General features: G+C 36.3%; 4 protein-coding genes across 8 annotated transcripts in view; 3 read left to right on the top strand and 1 right to left on the bottom strand.

Moving 5' to 3' along the window:
• The first annotated feature begins 1,506 nt into the window (after positions 1-1,506).
• Positions 1,507-6,331, top strand: LOC107756597 (KATNB1-like protein 1). 4 transcript variants are annotated; one of them, XM_016573772.1, is made up of 10 exons: positions 1,507-1,659; positions 2,716-2,843; positions 3,071-3,108; positions 3,649-3,925; positions 4,129-4,244; positions 5,033-5,083; positions 5,188-5,277; positions 5,383-5,487; positions 5,581-5,677; positions 5,788-6,331. In XM_016573772.1, exons 2-10 carry the CDS (start codon positions 2,727-2,729, stop codon positions 5,818-5,820), a joined length of 924 nt encoding a protein of 307 aa, XP_016429258.1. In that variant the 5' UTR covers positions 1,507-1,659; positions 2,716-2,726; the 3' UTR covers positions 5,821-6,331. The 4 variants fall into 4 exon arrangements, with proteins under 4 accessions (XP_016429258.1, XP_016429261.1, XP_016429260.1 ...); XM_016573775.1 differs by having other exon boundaries at positions 1,510-1,659; positions 5,584-5,677; XM_016573774.1 differs by lacking the exon at positions 1,507-1,659 and adding an exon at positions 1,711-2,098.
• Positions 6,332-6,777: 446 nt separating this feature from the next.
• On the top strand, positions 6,778-9,357 carry LOC107756596 (ER membrane protein complex subunit 7). Its single transcript, XM_016573771.1, has 5 exons — positions 6,778-7,119; positions 7,418-7,537; positions 7,627-7,765; positions 8,037-8,117; positions 8,220-9,357. Exons 1-5 carry the CDS (start codon positions 6,893-6,895, stop codon positions 8,364-8,366), a joined length of 714 nt encoding a protein of 237 aa, XP_016429257.1. The 5' UTR covers positions 6,778-6,892; the 3' UTR covers positions 8,367-9,357.
• A 1,076-nt stretch (positions 9,358-10,433) lies between these two features.
• On the bottom strand, positions 10,434-18,582 carry LOC107756593 (muscarinic acetylcholine receptor M5-like). 2 transcript variants are annotated; one of them, XM_016573768.1, is made up of 2 exons: positions 18,153-18,582; positions 10,434-12,033 (listed from the first exon to the last, which is right to left on the bottom strand). In XM_016573768.1, exon 2 carries the CDS (start codon positions 11,955-11,957, stop codon positions 10,434-10,436), a length of 1,524 nt encoding a protein of 507 aa, XP_016429254.1. In that variant the 5' UTR covers positions 11,958-12,033; positions 18,153-18,582. The 2 variants fall into 2 exon arrangements, with proteins under 2 accessions (XP_016429254.1, XP_016429255.1); XM_016573769.1 differs by lacking the exon at positions 18,153-18,582 and adding an exon at positions 13,031-13,154.
• LOC107756595 (cell death regulator Aven-like) overlaps positions 13,146-22,628 on the top strand; it is an 18,326-nt gene continuing 8,843 nt past the window's right edge. The window contains exons 1-2 of the mRNA XM_016573770.1: positions 13,146-13,463; positions 13,813-13,990. Coding sequence (XP_016429256.1) covers positions 13,266-13,463; positions 13,813-13,990 — 376 coding nt within the window. The 5' untranslated portion in view covers positions 13,146-13,265. The remainder of the gene's footprint in view (positions 13,464-13,812; positions 13,991-22,628) is intronic.

Raw genomic sequence — 22,628 nt, 5'->3', positions numbered from 1 at the left:
ATTATTTTTGCTTCCCAGTGTCTGCCATTTTCATTCCAATAAAAACTAAAGAAATCTGTTTATCTTTAGACTTTTTTGGTTAGACTATTTTTACATATATTGAAATAGTAGTTATTATTGCAGTCTAATATTGACTCTTGAAAGAGTAACTATTATTATTATTATTTTTATTGAAAGACTTGTGCAACCCAAATAAGGGTGGAACTAGTTGGTGAATTTTTGTGGCTGTCTGAATTTGAGTCCTAATGTCGGCTATTTTACTCAGTTTTCCCCATCAGTTCAGCAGCTTTTTATTTGAACTGTGATAAGATTTGTCATCCATGACACATTCTTCAAGAAATGGTATTGATTTTTTTTTAGCTTAACTTCAGCTCAAAATTATTTTAGAACAAAAAAGAGTTTGATAAAAAATTATGGCTGTCTGCTGGCAGTGCGCTGCTTCTGTACATTCAAATTCATTTCAGTTCAGTTCACAAATCTTTCTGACAATATTCACTGTACTATTTAAATCCATTAAGTGGTTTGGCTGAAATTCACTATCTTAACTGTATATTTATTATGACTGAGTTACAGTAAGTGAACCTTGGTGAAAGATGATTCATAACTGAAATTTGTCTTTATTTGCTTTCAAATGGGATCTGTATGATGCCAACCTAAAAACCTCTAAGTGCTTATATCACAGTAACTATGTCACATTATACCAGCTTGTGGGAGCATTTCATGGCCTAATGATCACATCAGCACTGCCATAATAGTCATCACCTTTGTTAACACCTTTGAACTTAAGGTCATGAGATGCGAAAGGAACTTACCATTAACAAAAATCAATTCTAACAAGATACCTACTGAAGATTAAAGTGGCATTACATTACAGTGATAATTATTAAGGCCCTTTGTTTGTAATGTTTAACTTTTCTGAGTATATTTCTGCCTCAAGAAGGCAAATACTTAAAAAGCACACTGAAACCTACTTAATGTATGTTTTTGATGATCTTAAAGACCTTTTTAACTAAAGGCTTATGCTTTTTTAATTACCTATATAAAACAGTGGTTCTGAACCAGGGGGCCCACTATAGAGGACCTTAGCAAACCTCCAGAGGGGCTGCAGGATGACTTTGAAGTATTTGAACTGATAAAATAGTATTAATATATTTAAATAATCAAACTCTAATTTAAATTAAAATTTCAAAAAATGTAAACTGCAACTAAACTTTAACTTTTATTATTATTTTATATTTTCTTATTGAAGAACATATACCGTTCTTGACATTTCTAGAATCAAACGAAGAGTCATGTTAAATAAATATCAAAACCAGTTTCTGAAGAAACACGGATTTTTATTTATTTATTTATTTGGAAAAGCATCACAAGATGCACCTCATGAAATTCGTTGAGAAAATTCTTAAAGAGTGTGCAATTCTGACTATGGTGTTTCATGGATAAACTACTGAAATGTTGTTTTTCAAAGCCGAGCAGTTCCATTATGCCCCATCAGATGTCGCTTCACCCATTCTCACCATTTCAAGTTTGTATTTACTTGAAAGGTCCTTCCTAGTCTGAAATCTACTCAAATTCCCGTTTCTTCCTGGGTGTGCATGGCAACGCTCTCGGATATATAACGTGGTTTAGGATGCATAGACAACTTTACACAATGTTATGGTGGGTGCTTACGAAATACAGTTTGACAGCGTTGTACATGTTATAGGTTTTGTACGTGCTAAGTCCTTGTTTGCTAGCAGGTGATTAGCCTGACTTGTTTGTTTAGCAACTAGCTATCTGGTGTGTTTCATCACCTGCTTTGATATGGACAGGCCAGTGTGAGTGTGGACTAATCTCTAGACTTGTCTTTTGCAATTTAGTCAAAGATTATTGACTTTGTCAAAAATGTATTTGACTTAATTAGCTCGCCAGTGCTACCAAAACCTGAACCTAAACAGCAGCGTCACATCATTGGAGGCCTTATGCTCCGTCTGACAGATCTGGACATTTACCAGGAATAATAGATTGTTAATTTGAAACTTACTAGTTACGTCTGATTCAAACGGTTCATAGACTTGTCCTCTTCCTCTGACTCAGCTTAACGTGCTAACGTTACGTGGTAAGACGTCCGTTTTAAAATGACAAAGCATCTCTTGTGAGTGTGGTAATGAATTATGCGATATTATTTACACTAGCATGGTATGTCATAACGTGTGCATAATATGTATATAGTATTGTCTGTGTAGGTTTTGAGACACAGCCCTTATGAACTGCTCTTATTCTACCAAATTCAGAACGTTCCCTTAACGTTAGCATATGGATCCAGTTTGGTTATTTTTGGAACTAAGTAATAACGTTCTAGAAACGTTTTGTGTATCTTTTTTTGTGTGTGTGAGAGAACCTAAAGAGACTATACATAACGTTCTTTAATGGTTATTTTAGGTTTTATTTTATAATGAAAACTAATGCTACTGAACGTTCTGGGAACCAAACATTTTATTTAGTCAAAATCTGCTACTGTGCCAGACTGTCTAACAATAGCAAAAGCTTTACATTGAAATATTTCATTTAGATTAGTTGATTCGTTTTCGTACGAATTTGGTTCTAGAATGATTCCAAATCCAATCTCTAAAGAAGAAGCTACACAATGGAGGCTTTGAGCAAACAAACCGCAGCTGTTTTACTTTAACATCATGCATCCTGTGCCAGATAATGTGTTTTGCCATTGTATTTCAGAGTCCCTTATTATGGCCACTGGAAGTCATGTTGGAAGTAATGCAGAAGTCCACAGGCTCAAGCAGGCCCAGCCCCATGATCTTCTCAAACGTATGGTTTGTTCTGGAGATGAGAAGAACATGAGGGAGGTGAGTAAGAGGATTTGTTTCAAAAATTGCTTTAAAATAGACAAATTGTTTGTAGTGTATGTGCTGGTTGGGATTAATAGGGGTTTTTCAGTTTACAAATATACATTTCAGTATTTTAATGCTGTAATACACTACACGACTTTTGTCCAGATTGTGTCAGATTTTAAGTGTCGTGTAGTATACTCAAGCCTTTAGGAATGCTAGCTTTAACTGTGATCTCTTTTCAGGTGGATTATTCACTTAAGGACGAAACCGATCAAGAGAGGTATGTTTTTGGACCATAGCAACTCAATGACCTTTTATATTATTCCTTGCTTTGACAAGCTGATTTTGTAAAATGTCAGTTAGAAGATATGAGCAAGCATTATTCTCCATCCCACAGATTTCCAGTGGGCCGTTGTGTGCATAAATACAGCAAAGCGAAGCGAGCGGTGGTTAGCAAGAAGAAAACACGTCACTCTGGGGTGGGATCAAGAGTATGTCGGAGATCGCCCACCACAAGCAGGACATCTGACATGGCAAACAAAGAAAATGAACTGACCTGTGCTGATGACGTGCAGGCTATTCTTTACAGTGACAACTGTGGGTTCCCTGTGAACTCAACAGACACCTCAAAAATGGCAGGAGCTGGCTCCAAATACAGTGATTATTTCACTGAGGTGAGATATGCTGCATGCTAATGCTAATATTTTTGCTGACTATGTTCTTGTCATTCTAAGCTAAAACTTTCCAATGCAAACTTAATGGCCTTTCATCTTATTCCTTGTTTTAACAAGCTGAGCGTGCATTATTCTCCATCCCACAGATTTCCAGTGGGCCGTTGTGTGCACAAATACAGCAAAGCGAAGCGAGTGGTGGTTAGCAAGAAGAAAACACGTCACTCTGGGGTGGGATCAAGAGTATGTCGGAGATCGCCCACCACAAGCAGGACATCTGACATGGCAAACAAAGAAAATGAACTGACCTGTGCTGATGACGTGCAGGCTATTCTTTACAGTGACAACTGTGGGTTCCCTGTGAACTCAACAGACACCTCAAAAATGGCAGGAGCTGGCTCCAAATACAGTGATTATTTCACTGAGGTGAGATATGCTGCATGCTAATGCTAATATTTTTGCTGACTATGTTCTTGTCATTCTAAGCTAAAACTTTCCTGTGTTGATTCTAAAATCTTCAACCCCTCTATATCTGCAGTATCAATCATGGCAAAGTGTGATCTATAATAAAATAGTATTATTTGTACTAACTTTGTATTATTTGTACTAATCGTTTGTTTTTATTTCAGTTATCAAAGGACCATGAAGCAATGACTCATGTGCTCTTTGGAAGAAATCTGAGACTGAATGTTGCTTTGACTCTTTGGCGGAAGAACGCAAGTGAACTAGTTGCATATTTGAACAGGTTAACAGTTTTAAATTTACTACAGCTATGTTCAAAGTGACACAAAATACACACTTATATACACTACTTTTTTTTTTTTTTGGTTAAAATTATTTTATTTAGCAAGGATGCATTAAAGGGATAGTTCACCCAAACATGAACATTTTTCTTACACAAACACATCGATTAGCTTCAGAAGGTATTTATTAACCCCCCAGAGCCATGTGGAGTACTTTTTATGATGGATGGATATACTTTTTTGGGCTTCAAAATCTCAACACCCATTCACTGCCATTATAAAGCTTGGAAAAGCCAGGACATTTTTAAATATAATTCTGATTGTGTTCATCTGAAAGAAGAAAGTCATATACAACTAGGATGGCTTGAGGATGAGTAAACCATGGGGTAATTTTTGGGTGAACTATCCCTTTAAATTGATCTAAAGTCTCAGTAAACTGATATATATATATATATATATATATATATATATAAAACTGCAGCATATTAGAATGATTTCTGAAGGTTGATATGGCTGAAGACTCACATTTTAAAATATATTAAAATAGAAAAGTTTGAAATTGTAATACTTCACAATATGTTTTTGCTGTATTTTTGATCAAATAAATGAAGTCATGGGTGATCAAGAGAGGCATCTTTTAGAAACATTCAATGGTAGTGTATTGCAGGCATTTATAGATTTGTCTTTACAGCATGCCAAATGGCCCTCTTTCTCATGTTTTTTGGCATAATTGATGCTTGCAATTCTACATTTTTATGAATACCATAGTAACCAATTTACTTTTTTCCAGAATACAAGACACAGGGGTGCTTGTTGATTGTTTGCCTGTACTTACTAAAAGGTAGCCTAATTAAAACCTATTTAAAGTCAAAGTTTGTTGACTTTTGCTAGACATGTTGTAGATTTGATAGACATGTTGTTTCATACTAATTTCTCCCTCTATAGTCTTCAGGAAGAACAACCGTGTGTTTCAATAGGCTGTTGTGTTGACCTTTTACCACAAGTGAAAATGATTCTTAACACTAAATATGAAGAGTAAGTATTTTGTCCTGTATTTTTTATTTGTCATTGCTATTTATTGTCATTATACATTTTGCCCAAGTTTAAATTAATCTTTTTAAATGGTTGAATCTTTTCCAGACATCTCATTATAGCTTTACACTGGGTTCAATCTGTCATTAAAAAATGGTGGTCTGAGCTCTCCACAAACAACAAAAGCTTGCGTGATGGCTTTTCAAATGACAGGTGCTTCATTTTTATTTGTATATACGGAAATAAAATGACAGAACAACTTATTAATGTTTGCTGGAGGGTGTAACTGAGTATGTTTGCATCCAGCAGGAATGTTCAGGCAATGAAGACGATGCTTCTTGAACTGTGGGAGGAGAAGAGACACTTAAGTTCAGTTCCAGGAACTGTAGGAGAAACGGCAAAGGTGGAGTGTTTTGTAATTTTTTTTTTTTTTCTTTGAATTGAAAAATTGCAACTGTTTACCCAAAAAAAAAAAAAAAAACAGTCTTACCTTGTCTCCTTTCTTGTTCACAGGTCATAGAATCATATGTGTCACAACTGCGCTGATGTATCATTGTAGCACACAATGGAGATAACCACTACAAACTCTTGGTGCATTTAAGCTCTTTGATTGGATTGGAGCTGGTGATTCTGAAACCCAATAGGCTGTGGTGAATTGGGGATAGATGAACTGAACATTTCAGACACTCCAATTTCAGCACTGGAGGAGGAATTCTTCCTGCAGGCACTGAATGACTGCTTCACATTGAAGTGGACTTGCTTAGGGGCACATAGTCAACTCCATGAGACTCTCTGGAATCAGGCAACTCACTGAAGTGCCAAGCAGACGTTTTAACTGTTGCACTTGTGCTATGGTGTGAATCTGCTTAAGTGGATGTGATTGTGTAAGTGTACCTTTATGAGATGTTTTTTTTTCAGTCATGCACTTGAATTGCAGGAGTTTTAAGTTATTAGTGTGTTGTTGTCCATTGCCTGATCATGAATGGATATTTAAGTGTAATGTGTACATAGTAATTTTCTTTTAATCAACTTTCAAATAAATTTACATAAACTGAAAGTTTTATGATGTTTATTTGAATATTTGCATTTTATATATATGTTTAAAAAAATGACCATAACAATCATGTTCAGGCACAACCCCAATCAAAAGGGATATTACGTTGTCAGAAAAATTGACTGATTGGTTTAATTCAATTGTAAATTATGTTTAATTTGCGTTTGTGTTCTTTTTGAACTACTGCGACAAACTGAACCGGGAGACACATAACGCAATAAACAGCAGTATGTGCCTATGTATGGATTTACTCGAACGAACTGGAGTATGTATGCTGGACTAAAGTCCCCTTCTATAGTCTTTGGCTGGACCGCAGTGATGTAGTCGTTCATTCAAAACGAACTGTTTAAATATCCGGTTCGCGGTAAAGGGTCGGACTCCCATTCGAAACCCCCGCCCATAAACTCCGATAATCACGTGGTGTAACATGTTCTTCCGGTCTCTGCGTTCGTTCTGAGTTCCGTTTACCATTTACTTCCTTTAGTCCTATTCCCGTGGTCCAGGTTGACGCGTATTGAAATATTGTACATTTTAAACGTCATATATATCGTGTGACAAAACACGATGCAACAAATGAAACGTCTATTAGATATATATGTGGCGTTGCAGGCTCTGTTTGCGTTGTCATGGTGTTTTTCCGACGGAGAGCCGGGGCCTGTAGCAGGTTCTCAGTCGAATGGAGACCGTTTCAAAATCGAAGGGCGAGCGAGCGTTCCCGGAGTGAAAACACAAGACTGGATCTCCACAGCCCTAATCCTGGTGGAAGGAGAGGAATATGTTGGTTTTCTCAAGTGAGTTACCAGCAATGCTAACGTCAAAAAGTGTGATGTAACGTAAATATTAATTTGTGTGTGTCAGTTTTCGATTTACTGCGGCGTGTTCATTAAATGACTTAATCTCAGTTATAATAATCTCGTTTGAAGCTTTCTGTTATATAAATACGATTTCTAATGTATTTGTGAAAAATGTGTAGGTTGTATGTAATATCATTGCAGGGCATTGTAATTCAGATTAGATGGGCAGTGGTTTCATAAGCCTTTAAACGTTTTGCCAAGATGACAGAATTAACCACATCAATTTCCCTCGCAGGACAGATGGAAGCTTTGCTGTCAACGATGTGCCCTCTGGCTCATATGTGGTTGAAATCGTATCACCGTCTTTCAGATTTGATCCTATTCGGGTGGACATTACCTCCAAAGGGAAAATGAGGTGGCTAACATTCCCAATTTATTCTAACTTCTTCTAACAGCTCTTTTCGTAAACATCTAAGTTAATCTCACAATGTTATTAAACCATAGGGCACGCTTGGTGAATTACATCAAAACCTCTGAAGTTATTCGACAGCCGTACCCTCTTCAGATCAGATCCAGTGGTCCACACACATATTTCATGAAGCGGGAAACTTGGGGCTGGACTGATTTTCTGATGAACCCAATGGTACAGTCATATAATGGTTTCTGTGTGTTCGATTCTTTCAGATGTATTTGGTTGCACTTTATTTACTGGAGATTAAGCAGTCATTGTTTATTTTAGGTTTACTTATTCTTTAACTAGATTTTTTTGTCCTCTACTTTAGATTAACTTAAGCATTACAAAGATGCATTTTCAGAGCTGTTTATGATAATGTATTTTAGCTATGGCATAAGTGTTGTTGATGGTTTCTAATAGATCTTGTGGCTTGTGTTTTAAAATATTTTGTCGTCCTTAGGTCATGATGATGGTTCTTCCCTTATTAATCATCGTGCTGCTCCCAAAGTTGGTAAATACTAATGATCCTGAGATGAGAAAGGTAATAAAAAACATAGCATGTAGTACCTACAAGTAGGTACAGACATTCTCATCCACTGTATGTTGCTTTATTTATACAATTTGATGCCTTTTTTTCCTGCAGGAAATGGAGCAATCTATGAATATGTTGAACCCTAACCCAGAATTGCCAGATGTTTCTGAATTCATGACAAAATTGTTCTCCAAGGGCTCCAGTAAGTCTGGAGGAGGCAACAAAGGCAGCAGAAGTGTTGCTCTGAAGAGGAGGTAGTGCCGTGTATTTTGTCGTTTTCTTTAACACTGTTTTACTGGTTTTCCTTTATATATATATATATATATATATATGTATATGAACAGTTTCTTTTTCAACTGAAATGCTTGACAAAGCAAGACTGTGTTTGCGCTGTGCTACTTTTCCATACTTATTTGTCTTCTTTGGATACATTGTTAATAATCAGATCATTTTAATCATTAATGATACTCTGAAAACTAGCCTATACATAAAATTTAGTAATGGATAAAACCAGTACAGATCGAGCAAGGCATGAATTCATCTTTTTTTTTTTTTTTTTTTTTAGAGCTTAACTAGGATGTTTTAACTTTACGTTTAGAATGAGTGAGAAAGTAAAGTATTTGATTGAACAGTTAAAGATATTCAGTTTTGCTAAAACATTTCAATATCTTGTAATGCAATTAATGTGATGGTAGTCTATGCTTTTACTGCTGCTGTGCAAAAGATTCGTCACACAGGTATGATTCCTTCTCAGAATTGAGGTTAATACAGTTTCACCTCAGTTATAACTTAAATAAAAGCGAAGTAGTAATAAAAGCTTTAAGTAAAATTCAGCATAACGTTGTTGGTTGGCTGTTGAGTGCTTTGGGTTGATGCAACAGCTGCTGTACTGATTAAGTCAGATTCAGAATTTAGTACTCACTGTATGTATTTGTTTTACTCATTTTGTCACAAGCATTCTGGGATATTTTAAAAGCACACTTGAGCTTAAGGGTCAAGATAGATGAAAAATATATAATGAGGGTCCATTTTTGCAGTGATACCATGTGTATTTCCAGACCAACCCAAGGAGGTGACATTGACCCCAATTCTGTTTCATAACTACTTGAAATAAAGTTTTTAGGTTATAATATTTACTATATCTTGTTGGGTTTGTACAAGACTGTGAATGAAGATGAGAAATTCATAAGATTTAAGCTATGAAGTATAATCTTATTTAAACTGAATGGAAATAAACTGGTGGAAAATATCCGTCTTATTTGTCTACTGTTCTCAGCATGATGCTTGCATGGTAAAATGTGTGGAGATCAACATTTAAACCACATTTCATGATAAGTGACTGGTAAACAGTTGCTAGTATATCAGTGGGTAGTTGTTGTAGCTTTAGTTTGACATCCTTGATGATGGAACCCCTGCCAAATCCAGACTGATGTTTCAATTAGTTGGGTTAATCTCATGTTAAAACATTTATTTCACATCAAATTAAATGGCACGTCATCACAAGAGTAGAGACTTGTCAAACAATATGAATGGAAAACAGCCAGGCAACATTCATAAATGTGTTTATATGATGTGTTAATGTTCAAGTGAGTTCCGATCTAATTCTTGGCACCACAAAGATTTTTTATATTTAATATGGACCAGTACACATTCGGGATGCTGTAGAAATGTCAAATGTGCTTTCAGTGTTGGAATCTAAATGAATGCCATATAAATTAATATTTCATCCAGAGTGATGCTACAATCTTTTTGTGTGTATCTCTGTAGTCGACAGTGATGGTTTGGCAGCTCCAAAATCTTAAAATCTATATCTAACACTGTCCAGTTCTGCAAACATGATAATAATAATAATACAAAAACATTGCTTTGCACACCATGTCAATATGTTTTTATGACCAAGCCGTACAATACATGAAAATAATTTTATCACAAAAAGTTAACCTTGTAATAAACACTGTATGTGGTATTTATAATATTTTAAAAGTTCACATTCCATATCTTTATTTATTGTCCTCACCATCCCTAGCCCTAGACATTTCACAATATTAAAATATACTGCTGTGTAAACATGTTAAATGAAAGCAGATTAGAAGCTACATTAAATATTAATAAATTATATCATTTTCCAAATCAATATAGCAATATAAACAAAATGTACACAAAAAATATGACCTAGAAAATTGTAAGGAATAATAAAGGAATATGGTCTGTGGCACTGTATGCACAACATAACCTGAAATGTAATTTTAGTGCCCATTTAATATAGTGATCTTGATCATTCAGAATGCTCTAAAATCGGCCACTTCTGTTGTGTTACTTCAGTATTTAATGGTTTTGACCACACCAGTACAGTTTCTCCTCTCCTCTATTCTTCTTCCACTTGCAGAGGACTAACATCCAAAAGGTTTTCTGGAAGGTCTTGTTGCATAGGGCATAACACATGGGGTTGATGGTGCTGTTGACATAGCAGAGCCAGTAACCCAGATGCCAGAGGGACACTGGGATGCATTCAGAACAGAAGGTGGAGATGAGCACCATGATGTTGTACGGGGTCCAGGTGAGGAGGAACACCAGAAGAATGGCGCTGAGAGTCTGAGCAGCCTTTTTCTCCTTGATAAGGACCATTCTTTTCCGCTTGGTCATCTGGATCTTCAAGTTTGGATCTTCTGGTTTAGTAGAAGAGGATGTGGATGAAGGAGCCTGTGGCTCTGAGGACTGACAATGATCTGTGTTTGTTCTATCGGCTTCGGTACTACCTTGCAAAGCGGTGATGTCGCTAAGGATCGGCTTGAACTTGTATGACATACATTTTTTATTGTTTGTCTGGGAGCATTTTGCAAGATCACTTAGATATTTGCTGTCTTCATAACAGAGCAGCTGTCCATTTCTATTGGCTGTCGATTCTTGGTTCTTGAATGATTCTCGCGGGATTGTCTCAGAGACGGACCGCTCGTCATCCTCTGATGATGTGTAACTGTTCAGGGTGCTGACCTGGTCTGATTTTGTCCACAAGTCCTCAGACTGCAATGTTGTCCTAGTTACGTAACTCTGGTTGGACGAAGACCATGATGCTTGAGTCCCGTCCCTCTTGTTTTTAAAGCTAAAGCATCGTAGTATTGGCTTTCGTACTTTAGGGTCTTCATGGCTGTCCAGCGATGGATATCCTTGGAGTTCTGCCAAGTTCTTAGTGCGTTTTTCTGTTTCTTTGTAGATTTTGCAAAATAAGATTGTCATGATGGATACCGGGACATAAAAGGCCGCTATGGCTGTCCCAAATGTAATTATGGGTTCTGAGAAAAACTGGATCTGGCATTGGTCAGTAGGAACCGTCCTCTCTCCAACAAAGTACTGCCAGCACAGAATGGGTGGAGCCCACAATATAAACGATATCAACCACGCCAAGCCAATCATGATGCCTGCACGTTTCGGGGTCCGTTTAGCCCTGTAGGTAAGTGGTCTTGTAATAGAAAAATATCTGTCAAAGCTGATGACCAGCAAGTTCATCACCGATGCATTACTTGCAACATAGTCAAGTGCCAACCACAGATCACAAGCTATATTCCCTAAAGACCAGTATCCCATGAGAATGTAGGATGTGTACAGATTCATTGAGAACACGCCGATAATGAGGTCTGCAAAAGCTAAACTGAGTAAGTAGTAGTTGTTAACAGTCTTAAGTTGGCTGTTGACCTTGAAAGAGAGCATCACCAGCACATTCCCCACTATTGTGATGAGACTCACGACAGCTGATACTGTTGCAATGGTTATAACTTCCAACAGACTGTATGGGGCAGGCAAGATAGCGGAGGCATTTCCACTTGCAGTTAAATTTTGAATAGCCATGTTCATCCTGTTACCGCTGATCGGTTAGAAAACTCTTCTAAATTTTCACTGTATTCTTCATGTTCACTTGGCAATGGATAGTCTGAAAACACAATAAAGAGAATGAACACTTCAAAAATAGGAAAATTTGAACAAAACATGCATGTTTTGTGTGTGACACCTATAAACAAATACAGGCTAAACATCACATCACAAGCTTTACAATTAAACTTGGGATTCTAAAGGCAAAACACTACAGGCAAAACCATTGTTTTTCATGCACTGGTCAATTTTGAGATTTTGGGATATTCAGCACTATTATATTGTTTCCATAACAAGAAAACATCCAAAATACACATTTAAGTGCTAATTTTTTTATTACTTTTTATGTATTTGCATCTCTAGTTTTCATTTATAAATATCTACCTTTAAAGGCCAAAAATCTCCACTTCAGTAGCATTTACATAAACCAAACCTTCCTGTTTTATTCTTCTTAATGTTTTTAAGGTTTTTACAGAGGGGTTTGTTTATATATAATTCAGAGAGATAAAAATGGATATCCAAATTCCCTTTGTAAAAACCTTTAACTCTAATATGTCAAGAAAATTAAACAAGGATTTTTGAGCCTGGCCTTATTCCATGTTGATATTTCATAGATTTCAGAAATATATGCAAATTATTCCATATATAATTAAATAGCGCCTCATTTGCGTATTTCATTAAAAAGAAAACATGTAATACAAAAATATTTTGTACTAATGTACTGTGATTAATCAACTAGTGAATTATAGTGATATCTATTCGCTATGTTTTGACCTTATTCACCTGTGGTGACTTGGCACAAATGAGTAGGCTAATTATAAAAAAGAAAAAGAAAAGAAAAAGGGGAAAAAAAAGTTTTAATAATTTTTAATTTAAGTTTGAATAATTACTCATTTTAGTTTTAAATTTTTGAAGTATTTTTTTCTTGCAATATGTCAATATGTCCTAAGTCAAATAGTTCATCCTTCAAAATATAATAACTGTCATTTACATTCCCTTACGCAAAGGAATGACAGGACTGCATGAGCATCGAGTCAGATCTCACATGCCCCACACACCGCTGGTCCTACTGCTTTTGATACTATTCATACTCATACAGTTTTCCCTCAGCACTTTGGATCTGATGCACATTTTTCAATTGATAAACTCGCATTTACCATTATGCGGAACTACTTGAACGGGCGGAACGTTTCCCCATTGACGAGGGTTCTCTTTTAAGTGTAACAACTGTTGTGGTGTTACACGATTACAGTCTCGGACTCTCGGCATTAGTTCTAATTTTCATGTTCAGTTATGGAAGGCAGACGTGGACGCGGTGGGCATTGGAAAAGAGGAGGTGGATGTAGAGGTGGTGCTGAGTCCGGCAGTTCGGGAGAGCACAGGGGTCGCGGAAGAGGAGGACGCCACCATCGTGGAAGAGGCAAACGGGATCATCGTAGAGGAAGAGGGCGAGAGTTTGGACCTTCTGCAGACTTTCGAAACTTTCGACGAGTGAGTGTCACCCATAAAAATCTCCATGGCAACCATAGTTTCTGCAGGAATACCATAGTCACTGGTAATACATTGGATCAAATAATTACGGTTATTTTTTACTATAAAACTCTGGTATTAGACACAAATGACATAAAAAATAAATATGAAATATATGAAAATAAAGTGACAAGCATTCAGAGAGACTCTCACACTGTTTTAATGAGGTTAATTTTATAAATAATTCATTTATGGTATTAATGTAGTAACAATATGTTGACTGTGGTTAACTAGGTTTTCACGAATCTAATAAAACAAATGGATTATGTTATGCTTGCTCACTGTCATCTTTTTTCTGATCGCTTTCCAGAATCAAGATGACAGTGAGAACAAAGAAAACATTGAGCAAGAGGAGGAGGACAACACCTTCTCTAGACGAAAGCTTGAGGCCAACTGGGACCGTTATGAGGAATCAGAGAAAGAAGAAATGAATGAAGATGTTCCCACACAGAGAGGCACAGACTATCATGTCCTCCTCACTTCAGCTGGTAAGACGTGATCTAAGACCACTTAGATCTGTGTCATTAAATCAAAAGTGACAGTGAAGACATTTACTATTTAATGTTACAAAAGATTTCTATTAAAAAAGAAATGCTGTTCTTTTTAACTTTGTATTCATCAAAAAAAAATGTCTCACAGATCCACAAAAATATTAAGCTGCACAACTGCTTTAATCTTGATAATAAGAAATGTTTTTTGAACACCAGATCAGTATATTAGAATGGTTTCTGCAAACCATTAGTAATGGCTGCTGAAAATTCAGTTTTGCCATCACAGCAATATATTACATTATATTCAAACAGAAAAGAGTTACTTGAATTTGTAATAATATTTAACAGTATTACTGTTTATACTGTATTTTTTTATCAAATAAATGCATCCTTGGTGAACATAAGAGACTTCTTTTAAAAACAATTTTAAAAATCTTACCGACTCCAAACTTTGAATGATAGTGTATAAGCAAGTTAAAACAGTTCAAAGTTTGAGTTTAATTCTTTTATTTAAGAACTGTGGAGATTGATGTAATGGATATTTTGGAAATTTTTTGTTACCCATTTATTTATGTCAGTGAAGTTAATGCAGAGAGTGCACATTTTGTGCAAGGGCAGGTCATTAACACACAACTGTCTAATTATTCAAAATGAACCATTACAGAGGCATTTGTTCCTCAAGTTTAATGAGCCTAAATCCAGTGTAAGTGCAGAATAAGTTTCCATTATGCTGTTCTCTTGAGGGAATTTTCTTTGCTCAATTTGCCTCTAATTTCCCTAATCTGCTTCCTCAAAAGCCACATTGATATTCATGAGATATATTTGTGTTATTTAATTTTTATGATAGTGAAGTGAAGTACTGTAGCACCGCACTGCCTCTTGTGGTATTGCAAGAGAAAGTATATATATATATATATATATATATATATCACTCATGCATCTCTGTGCAAACATACATACCAGGAATTGTCAGTTGTTAGTAGCAATCTGTTTCTGTTTGTTGTGGCCAAACCGTTAAACTTGTACTCCACACAAAATTGGAGCGCTTGATCTGTTTTGTTGCTCTCCACTTTTTTTCCTGCACATTTACGATTAGTCATCAGAGGTTCAAACTTGCTGATCCCTGTGAATGTGGGTGGAATTTGTATCTGTTCTCCAGAGCAAGTATTGTGTCAATGACTTCAGTAATTGTGCAGGACAGCTTGTCCATCAAATTGGTGTGGTTGTGCAGCACCACTTGTTTGTCATATGACAACAACAAAAGAAGGCTGGTGCTTATTATAGGACTGCTTTGAAGAAGAATCTTTTCTGTCTTTCATATTTTAACCGTGAAAAATAGCTTTTACATGTTTTGTTTGACTTTGCAAGATATATACAGTAAATATGGTCACACCTCTTGGTCAAATATTGCAATATAATGACTTTGGCTGAGTTATAAATAGAAAGAAGGCTGTTCCGGTTTGTTCAGCTCTGCATGTCTTTCGAAGTTGCCCGACCTCCCCTGCGATACTCAACATACTGCCCTTTATCTCATTATGATTCTGCCAGCAGGCTCTGATTAGTGACTGTGATGGTAACGGACTGATTAGGTACAAAATGAGTGTAATTCCGCTTTCACCAGGGAGTGGAATAAAGTGGAGGAACATCCTTCCTTTACCCTTGAGTTTTCTCACAAATGACCAAAATCATAACTTAATCTGCATTCTTTAAAGGGTTGGTTTGCCTTAAAATGAAAATTGTATTCATTTAGTCACCCTCAAATTTCTACAGGTTTGGAACGACATGAGGGTGATTAAATGATGATGCAATTTTCATTATTCCTTTAAAAAAAGCTTTTAATAATGTTATGCTCACCTGCATCCTGCATCCTTATTGCTTTATGCAAATAACAAGAGAAACAGATACATTAGCAGATGAGTTTTCTTCTTCATCATAGCAGGTGCTTGCTCCTGTTTGTTGCCCACAGGGTAGTTTTTAGTGTTTAATCAGTTTGAGTGAGGAAATCCTCATGCGGTTCATAGAAAACTCATTCTGGCTGTTAACCATTCTTTGACACATACAGTAAGATGGGTGTAGCAATATTATATGCAACTGAGACAATATTCCATAAGGTATGAATTTTCATTCAGCAGCAAAATTGCTGTTATCTGTTGATTTGCTCTGATCTGTTATTGTGCATGTCAAATTATGGTCTCCAGCAGCCCAATATTTTAGGCTGTCACTGTAAAGAAAACCACATCTGTCAGAAAACTTCAAATCTGTTCATTGAGAGGCTTTTATAATTTTTTGTGCATATTAAGGTCTCACAGATGGGTAATTTAATTTTGTCCAATCTCACAGCTGATTGGAGATTAATCTGTCAGAACCTTTCAATAACATCTTAGAATTTGGGTTGCATCATCCAGTCCTTGTCACTGTAGCGGTGAACTTGTTGCTAGGGCCAGCATCATTGGGCAATGCTTAAGCACTGGAGCACTTTTTTTTTTGTTTTGTCTGAATAAACCTGAAACTCACATTGGTTTGAAGACACACTATGAGGAAGAATGTGGTAGTCGCTTTCTCGTAATGTAAAGTAATAATGATCTCCTTCAGATGAAAATGACCTGGAGCTCCCTCAGAAGAGGGAACAATTTCCCGTTTAATGTGGTTGAATATTTAAACAGGTTGTAAACAAAGCCATATTAGCTTTTCATTGATTTCTGGTTTCGGGAAGGAACCATAATAAACATAGTACAGAATATTGTATTTACAGGTAATAAAAACCTGTATTTACAGGTCATTTAAAAAACGTGTGTGCAGATATAATATTTATGATATTAAATTTATAATAAATTTATTCATAACACATTTTTACGTTACATTTTTTATCATTAGTTAACGCATTGTACCATGAATATTTTTACAGCCTTTATTAGTCACATTAACTAATGTTGATTTATACAATTTCAATGTTAAATTATTAGTATATGTAAAATAAAAAAATAACATTAACCTAGATAAAATTATCAGTAATGGACAGTTTATGATAGCTAGTGCATTAACTAATGTTAACAAATTGAACCTCATTGAAAGTATGTTTATTTCATTGATTATAGATCATAGCACTTTAGAGCTAAACAATTAATTGAATTTCTAATCGCGATTACAATTACAGATGCCACAATTACATAATTGTTCAAAGTGGCAATTAATTGTTCAAAGTCTACTTATGTTATTCTGAGCGCTTGTGGGGTTTTTTTCTTTCTTTCTACAGGTTATCTTAAAGGTTTTCCCATTGTTTTAATTTTAGTTTTAGTATAACATTATAATATCATGCATAATCTTACTTTTTTATTATTTAAAGAAAAAACCAATCCAATGTATAGTTGATTTTTGAGGCTTAATACTATAGAAATGCAATAAACTTTTTTCAGTTTGAGTGTTTTCAGCTTGTTTATTTTCATATAAAAATATGGCATGCCGTTGCTTCAAACAATGGTATAAACATCATTCAATGTAAATTGTGATAATCGTAATTAATAATCGCAATTACAATTTCAAGGGAATAATTGACCATTATGATTTTTGTCATAATCGTGCAGCCCTAGAGCATATATTGACTTATTTAGTCATTTTACACTTCAGTTTCTATAGGTAGAGGCTTTCTTTGTTGTTTGGCTGATCATCTTCACAAATGCTGCTTTTACTATCCATTTAAATCAGTTCAGTGGATCTCTGGGATCTCCTTAACATAACATCATTAAAACAATGTCTGTTTTTTTTTTTTAATCTTTTTTATCACCCAAAATGAAAATGTCATCATTTTTATCCCCCGTCTCATTCTATTCCAGTATAACTTTCTTAAAAGACATGAAAGAAGATGTTTTGAGAAATCTTTCAAAACTACATTCATCCCCATTTTCCTACACCGTATGGACAAAAAACACTTAAGATTTTTTTTTCAGAATATCTGCTTCTGTGTTCCAAAGGTGTGAAACAACATGTGGGTGAGAAAATGATGACAGATTTTTTTTTTTAAACCTTTCAAATGAAACATAATGAATTTAGAATGTCAGTCAGTGAGATCTGTTGTCTTTCTTTAATAATGTTCACCCACTAAATAGTGATTACTACCTTTTCTTATTATCATTAATATAAGATATATGTCTTCAGTACTCACTGTTTTCATCGTTCAGCCTTGAACTCCATCTACAGATGTGGCTTGGTCAGACTGTCACCCATCCCAAACCATCACTCTCTTCATCCAGTCACGAGCCCTTTCTTAAATGATATAGTCCTCAAAGTGGTAGTAACATGTTCTCCTTTGTTTTTGGATGGTTTTCTCATGGAAGAATCAAAGTAAAAAGCTCTGTCTCAAGTTGTGACAACCACACAAAGTCTTCATTGTTAAGCATCTCCTTTTCTCTCGGTGGTGGAGGATGATGGGGAAATGCTGCTGCCGCTGTTTCTCTGGATGAATATGTGCTGCTGCCTGTGGATGCACTGACAGACACAGATGTGAATGGCTGGGAGGAGGTCATTCCCACTGGGCTGAGATGATCGTCATGATTTGGGGCAGTGAACAACAGGCAGACGCTGAGAATGGGAGGAGGAAGAGGAGAAGAGCGGGGGGCTGAACTGAAGCAGAAATGAGGGGATGAAGGTTAGACCGTTCATGCTCATACTGTAGACAGTGGGGGTGTGTGAAGGGGTGGTATGATGAACACTAAAACATAATGGAGGCATTAATTACTCTCGCTTTGACAGATAGCGTGGCTGTGAGCAAATCGGTAGGTGGAAAGGATGGGTTATCTGGAAATACAGAAGTGAGAGGGTCATTTCATGACTTTTGGTATGTCTGTGGGAGCTACTTCAGCTACAAGCTATTGAGTTTCCTGGTGAATTGATTGATTTATTTATTTTTAATACTCCTACAGTGGTTTTTGAGGTAATTGTCTGGTGTTCAAGATGAGGTTGTAACATGAATTAAATTGTTTGTTCCACTGGCTTCACTGTTTGGTGAAAAAAAAGAAAAAAAAAAAAGATTGTTTTCAAACAATATCTCATCTGCCATTTGTTGGCCAAATGAATAGCCCCACCCCATATTTACAACATTAATAATAGTATTGAAGTGATATTGAACTATTTGAACATAAAAACATGATATATTTCAGCATTTAGGTTCTCTTACATTTTTTATTCATTCTAGCGTTCAAACATTTTAGAGACGTTTTTGAAAGAAAATAATACTTATATGCATTAAATTTATCCAAAATTGACAGTAAAGATTTACAGTGTACATTTACATTTGTTTTCAACATTGATAATAATGATAAATATTTCATCAGCAGCAAATCAGCTTATTAGAATGATTTCTGAGGGATCATGTGACACTGAAGACTGGAGTAATGGCTGCTGAAAATTCAGCTTTGACATCACAGGAATAAATTGCATTTTAAAATATACTAAAATAGAAAATGGTTATTTTAATTTGTAATCAAATTTCATAATATTACTGTTTTTACTGTATTTTTTTATCAAATAAATGCAGCCTCGATGAGCATAGGAGACCTTTATAATATTTTTAAAAATCTTACCAACTCAAAACCTTTGAACAATAGTGTTTTTTTATTTATTTATTTATTTATTCTGCACTTGTGCTATTTCAAGAGGTTAGCTTGAATTAATTTTCATATGAAGATGTCTGGATGACTGGACTCTATAGAAGTGTGGTTTGATCCCTCTAATTCTGCTCTCACAGCTGCATGGGTGTAATTAGTTGCATCACAGGCCATCAAAGGAAGCCTTGAATGATCAATGAAAAGAAACCGATTAAATGCAAGTTAATAGACACAAAGTTTGTACTGAGTGCAAGAAACTCAGGGGCTGAGCTACGACAGCATGAGCTCCATTAATCTGTTTGTTGTGCCCTTGCAAGATGTGCTTGTATAAGGGTTGTCTGAGCTGGGATTAAGTCCAGATCGACCAATTCAGGGTCGTTTCTTTTCACCCTTTTCCTTTTTGTCAGGAGCAGCACAATATCACATGCTCATGTCGTAAAGTCAGGTTGACAGGAAATGGCTTATGTAAGATATTGCCATGTAGGGCAGGATTTCCAGGCCTCCAAGTTTATTGATTATAATGAGATCATAATGGAGGATATGAGCCGTATCACGTACCCTGGAGGAGGACTAATAACGAAGGGCATAGATATACAGTGACAGCTCCGCTATGTTTGCCTGCATCTGTGTGTCTGCCGTAATGTAGTATGTCTCCGCTGGGTCTCAGATGGCCAGCAGACACAACTCAGCCCTACACGCCACATACTCGGGTTACACTTGCAGAGAGAGCAGTGAATTAATACTAAATGTTGCCTGAATTTCATGACCTTGTTTAGCTGTTGACTGCACTTCAGTGTGTCTGTGTCCCTGCAGAGAGGGAAAGACATGCTAATTCATTACCAATGACACTGCACCTGCAGGAAACTGCCCCTCCTCCTGACATTCTCTCCTTTATTTCAGTTCCTTGGACCTCCATCTGTGGCCCTGGTACTGTCAGTTTCACCAGCTGGACCCTCCAAAAATGACTGCACCCTGGCAGGCCAAAGCACTCTAGATTGTCTCTTTTTTATATAGCTCTTGTTGGAAAGCAACAGTCTTGTCTTGCAGACTCAGCCATTGAAATGTAACTTGCTAAATATACTTTTCTTATGATTGGTTGGATATTAATTTTACACCTTGTTTTTCTGAATCTGGGCCCAGTTGATTCAAGCCCATGTGCTACAGGAGAAATCATACAGTACTCGAAATGTGTAGCTACAGCATTTTGTCGAGCCATATAGAAGTTAAGCTTTTTCAAAAGGTATGTTGATTACAGCCTGCTTAGTATGGTCACACAAATCGTGTTTTTTTTTTTTTTTTTATCGCAAACTTGTGTTTCTGTAAGAATTCTAGATCTATCTTCACTTAAATGCTCAGCACCTGCACTATGTGCCAGTGTTTTTGATCACGCACATACTGTGACTGTAGTCCCCTGCATCAAGCATTGGACAGTAATTATGATGCGGGGGTTTGTGTTTGCACCCACACGGAGTATCAGAATGTCATCTCTGCAATAACGTGCAACAGTAACAACCACTGTGTTAATGGCTGTGTGTCTCTCTTCACTCGCTCTCCTCTCTCTCTGCTGTTGTTACTATAACACCTGTGCAATTTGCATGAGGCTCATTATTTTAAAACTATTTTTTATCCTTCAGACACCTTTATGAATGTTTGGAAGAACAACAGAGACCAATTGTTTTTAATTATTTCCATATTGGCTTTCCCTATCTTTTCATCGGTCCACCATAATTTACTCCTTGTGAGTTCCTGTTGCTGAGAGACGATTGTTCCCTTTTGTCACATCACTGAAATGTGGCAGCTTTTTTCAAACCGTATTTACAGGTTAAAGGTTCAAATGACACTTTTGCATAGATATGGTTGTGTAATGATAGCTTTTAGTTATAAATAGCCTGAATGATCTAATATTATGTCCCCAATGATCCTGTTTTATAATGCTGCCAGGAAATGGTCCCCTGATTGTCCCTTTGGGTTCATGTATGCCCAGAGATGCATTATTTGGGGCAGTGTTGTTATTTGGGTCATGAAGTCCTTTGGTATTTGGTTAGAAATGGATGTTTTTAATGGGCGCTGTCATTGAAATACCTCAATTTATTCCTCTGTAGTCTCGATTCTGGGTTGGGAGGTCTATCATAAGAGATGAAAGAGAAATCATTCAAGATATTTTTTGTATGCCATGTAATTGGTACTCACACTCACTTAGATCTGTCTCGAAATTGATTGCAGTCCAAAATATGTATTTTGGTTTTGAATGATCTGAAATAGTGTTATTATCATGTCACAGTTATTAAATCTATATCAAATATTTCAGTCCTGAATGTTTACAAAAAATTATTTTAAGCAATAAAGCGGAGGCCGGCTTGAGTGAGCGGCGGCGGGAGGGCTTGCGGCAACCACATGTGACGACCCCGGGCTGGACTCCGCTTCGTCCACGGTGAAAGCCGATCCGGCGATCCACAGCGCGAAGTTGATGTATTTCCTCAGTGACCAGCACAGATCAGCTCTAGGCATGATGAAGCGGATATCGTCCTCTTTTGGAAGGCCAAACAAAGTAGTTTCGCTTTCACAACGAAACACACAGCGCCTTCACGACATGGCGGCAGCAACAATACTACAGTGAGAATAAAAGTTACGCCGCCTTTCTTTGCGTGAACATTTGGGCGGCGTTATGTAATGTAATCTATGTAATCTTCCCACATCGTGACGTAGACATGTGGGGACGTGTTAGAACGAGCCGTTTTAGGTAGGCGTGGTTGACTCTTAACTTTTATAAAGAATATCTCTTTGGATTTGAGACTTTAGTGTTTGCAACTTTACAGATCTTCTTGCAACACTCCAAAGAGAAAGGAAAAATTTAAATCGCTTCATATGACCCCTTTAAGTAATTAAGTAAATGTATTATTTAAACCCTTATGTCATGTTCTGGTCATTTTGAGCTGAAGAGGATTTTCGTTTTCCCAAAAATCGTAGTTAATGTTATTGCAGTAGGCTAAAACTTAATGACTTTTCTCACATAAAGGTTTTTTTTTTTTTTGTTT

The sequence above is a fragment of the Sinocyclocheilus rhinocerous genome, unplaced genomic scaffold (assembly GCF_001515625.1).
Source record: "Sinocyclocheilus rhinocerous isolate Xijiao unplaced genomic scaffold, SAMN03320098_v1.1 scaffold683, whole genome shotgun sequence".
Lineage (NCBI taxonomy): Eukaryota > Metazoa > Chordata > Actinopteri > Cypriniformes > Cyprinidae > Sinocyclocheilus > Sinocyclocheilus rhinocerous.
The sequence above is the reverse complement of the archived record's forward strand: the minus strand, read 5'-3'. Positions and strand labels throughout refer to the sequence as shown.